General features: G+C 46.7%; 1 protein-coding gene across 1 annotated transcript in view; it reads right to left on the bottom strand.

Annotated features, from left to right (window-relative positions):
• Positions 1-3,309, bottom strand: part of GTF3A (general transcription factor IIIA) — a 172,454-nt gene extending 169,145 nt beyond the window's left edge. Inside the window, exons 1-2 of the mRNA XM_006832039.1 lie at positions 3,248-3,309; positions 3,092-3,144 (exon numbers count right to left, since the gene is read on the bottom strand). Of these exons, the coding sequence (XP_006832102.1) occupies positions 3,092-3,144; positions 3,248-3,309 (115 nt within the window). The remainder of the gene's footprint in view (positions 1-3,091; positions 3,145-3,247) is intronic.
• Between the last annotated feature and the right edge of the window lie 422 nt (positions 3,310-3,731).

Genomic DNA, 3,731 nt, shown 5'->3' with positions numbered 1-3,731 from the left:
TGCTCCTTGTAAGCCAGGATAGCCAGACTCCGTCTCTCATATTTGGACATATTGTCAAGAGGGGCTAGTCCCTGGAGAAGGATATCATGCTTGGTAAAGTGGAGGGTCAGTGAAAAAGAGGAAGTCCCCCAACATAATGGATTGGATAGTGGCAGCAGCAATGGGCTTGAGCACAACAATAATTGTGAGGATTGTGCACAACCAGACAGTGTTTTGTACTGTTGTGCATAAGGTCACTATGAGTCAGAACCGACCTGACATCACCTAACAATAACATAACCTCTGAGCTGGTCTCTCTTCCTTGAATTGAACTGGCCCAGCGGGTCTCTTCAGAAGCCATTGTTTTGAATGGACCTTTTCTTCGTCTTTTTCCCAAAACAGCTTAACAAGTCATTTGGTGCTCTAGGATAAGCACTGGACTGCTAATCGAAAGGTCAGTGATTCAGACCCTCCAGCTGTTTCTCAGAAACCCTTGTAAAGAGTTGCTGTGAGACAGACCGACTCGACAACTTAACAACAACAACGAGACAAAGACGAGTGGGTTAGAGAATGTGTCTGCTGCCATCCACTGTTTGCAGAGACATATTTGAAAACACTGAGTTTGGAATTAACCCATGCATGTATGAAATGGAACTGTAGGAGCAATGTTTTTTAACTGACGCTTGTACAACTAACTGTTGTACAATTGTTAAACATTCAGCCGCTAACCTAAAGGTTGCCAGTTCAAACCCACCCAGCAGATCTTTGATAGAAAGATCTGGAGATTTGTTTCTGTAAAGAGTGCAGTTTAGAAATCTCTATGGGCAGTTCTCTCCTGTCACGTGGGGTTGTTATGAGTCAGATCAACTGAGTGGCACAATCACAACCAACAACCAACATCAGCAACAGTGACTATTAATTACAACTCATGGTAACTCCTGGATGTCAGAGTAGAACTGACTGAATTTTTAGAAGTCGATTGCCAGACCTTTCTTCCAAGGTACTCTGAGTGGACTCAAACTATCAACCTTCCAGTTAGGAGTCTTGCATGATAACTGTCTACACCTCCCAGGGACTCTCATGTGTGACAAACACACACACACACACACACACACACACAGAAATCTAGCCTCATCAGGTAGATTATAGCTCATAATGACCTAGAAGGAAAGAGTAGAACTGCTCCATAGGGTTTCCAAGGTTGTAAATCTTCATGGAAGCAGAAGGTCTCACCCTTCTCTGGCAGAGCAGCTGGCGGGTTTGAACCTCCGACCTTTCTGTTAGCAGCCATGATGCTGTAGTTCTTGAGAGAAAGGAAACGTGGAAGAGGAAGAGAAAGAGAAAGGGCCAGAAAGGAAGAGATGATCTGAACTCGAATCCCAGCTATTTTCTAAATGGAGGACCTTGGGCAAATCCCTCAGCCTCAGTTTCCCTAAGCCTCAGTGTCCTCATCTGTAAAATGGCACTGCCTTGGGTCTGTTGTGAGGACAAGAGCAGATAACATATGGGAAGTGCTTAAACGATGGTCTGACCCATGGTGAATGGCCCACAAATGCTACCGGCACCGCTGCAGATAGTGCCGGGGGTACAGTGATCTGCACCTACTACCGTCTGTTTGTTTGCGTTTTCTATCATTTGTAGCATGTACTTGTTGTTGTTGTTGTTAGGTGCCATCGAGTTGGTACTGACCCATAACGACCTTATGCACAGCAGAACGAAACACAGCCCGATCCTGGGCCAACCTCACTACTGTTGCCATACTGAGTCCATCGATGCTGCCACCTGGCCAATCCATCGCGCTGGGTGTCTTCCTCTTTTTCTCTGACCCTCCACCTTACCACACATGATATTCTTCTCCAGTGACTGGTCCTTCCTGACAATATGTCCGAAGTATGAGAGACGAAGTTTGACCATCCTGGCCTCTAAGGAGCACTCTGGTACTACAATGTTAAAATACATTAAAGGAGCATACAGACAACTCTCAATAACTTCTTGACCAGAAACATGATCCCCATTCCCAAGGATATTCCCAAATGATCCAGAACCTTCCATAAGTGGAGTTATTACCAAAACTGACAAAATTCCAAAATCATCGATTTTTTAATAATATGTGTAAGTTTTATGTTGTTGTTGTTGTTAAGTGCTATTGAGTTGGTTCTGACCCATAGCGACCCTGTACAGGGTTTCCGAGGCTGTAAATCTTTATGGGATCAGAAAGCCTCATCTTTCTCCCACAGAGCAGCTGGTAGTTTCAAACTGCTGACCTTAAAGTTCGCAGCCCGATTCGTAACCACTACGCTACCAGATTACCTTAAGTTTTATGTAGGTATGTGTTAAAATAGGTTTCTATGTGATGTTTCCAACCTCCAAAGACAAAGATTGCATTTATAAAGAAACTGATGGGAAAACCCCTAACCCACAGCTGTGGGATCTACTTCAACGCAGAGCAGTCCAATTAGTACACAGAAAAAGTGGCCCGCAGGGTCCCTGAGCGCAGATCTTTGTGGAAGCAGGCTGCCTCCTCGTTTTTCTTGAGGAGTGGCTGGTGGGTTTGAACCATTGTACCAGCACGGCTCCTTACTGATAATAAAAGGCAATAATTAGAAAAACCTTTTTAAAAGGAGGTATTGAACTTACGACAACTATTGGAATGGAAGGTGGGGCTGTGGGGAGTGATAGTGATATCGTCTTAATAAATGACCCATCGCTGCTTAGAGCACAGACATGAAAGCCCGCCTGCGTACCCCAAGAGCTCCTCCATTTGTGCGCCTGAGGCTCCCTTCATGGCACCCAGTTCCCACCCTCCTCTCCACACCCTGCCCCTGACACACAAGAGCAGCTAATAAGTCCTGTACTGAGAACCACTGGAGAACTGCCCAGCGGTCACGCTCCTTCTGGGATGAAATGTCTCCAACAGATATCAACAATGAAAGAAGGAGCAGGCAGAACTGTTACGATGTACTCAGCCTGTTCAAACCTCCAGGAAATCCGCCAGTATCATTGTCCATGTAAGCTGGGCCTGGAGGCAGTGTGGGACGAGTGTTCTCAACACTGGAGTAGACTGCTCAGGGACTCGGCCTCCCACTCTGGAGGCTGCTGAGCAAAGACCTACCTGCCTGTGGAGAGTCCTTGGAGAGGGCATCTGGTGGGTGAGCCCCAGGTCCGCTATACACACAGAGCAAGCACTGCTTGTCAGAGGCCCAGCTGTGCTCTCTGCCCCCTCCCTCCCAGTGCAGAAGGGCAGCAAACAGCCACCTAATTGGCTGACCAATGGTCCCGAGCACAGACGAGGACCAGTGAGAAGCAGCGTGGCCTAGCTGTCAAAAGCATCGGACCTGAAGCCACACTGGCCAGGTATGAATTCTGAATCTGCCCCTTATCAACTATGAGGACAATGTTGTTGTTGTTGCTATGTGTCTTCCAGTCAAGTCCAACAAAACTGCGCCGTAGAGCTTCCCAGAATGGAATTTCTATAAGAGCAGATTGCCAGAACTTTCTCCCAAGGATTCACTGGGTGGGTTTGAACTGTCATCCTTTAGATCAGCAGCCTAGCGCTTAACTGTCTGTACCACTAGGAGCCCTGGAGACAATAGAGACATGCAGAGACCCTAGGAAGTAATGTCTTATCCGTTGTTTCTTCCATTCACCTACCCAGCAAATATTGATCAAAACTTATAACATGATAGGGTGCTCTGAGTGAGGGGGTGAATAGATCCTAGGAGGCTGCTTGGAGGGGGAGACAGTTGTTTGCC

The sequence above is a fragment of the Chrysochloris asiatica genome, unplaced genomic scaffold (genome assembly GCF_000296735.1).
Source record: "Chrysochloris asiatica unplaced genomic scaffold, ChrAsi1.0 scaffold00005, whole genome shotgun sequence".
Taxonomy (NCBI): Eukaryota; Metazoa; Chordata; class Mammalia; order Afrosoricida; family Chrysochloridae; genus Chrysochloris; species Chrysochloris asiatica.
Note: the sequence above shows the minus strand (reverse complement) of the source record. Positions and strands in the feature narration are given on the sequence as shown.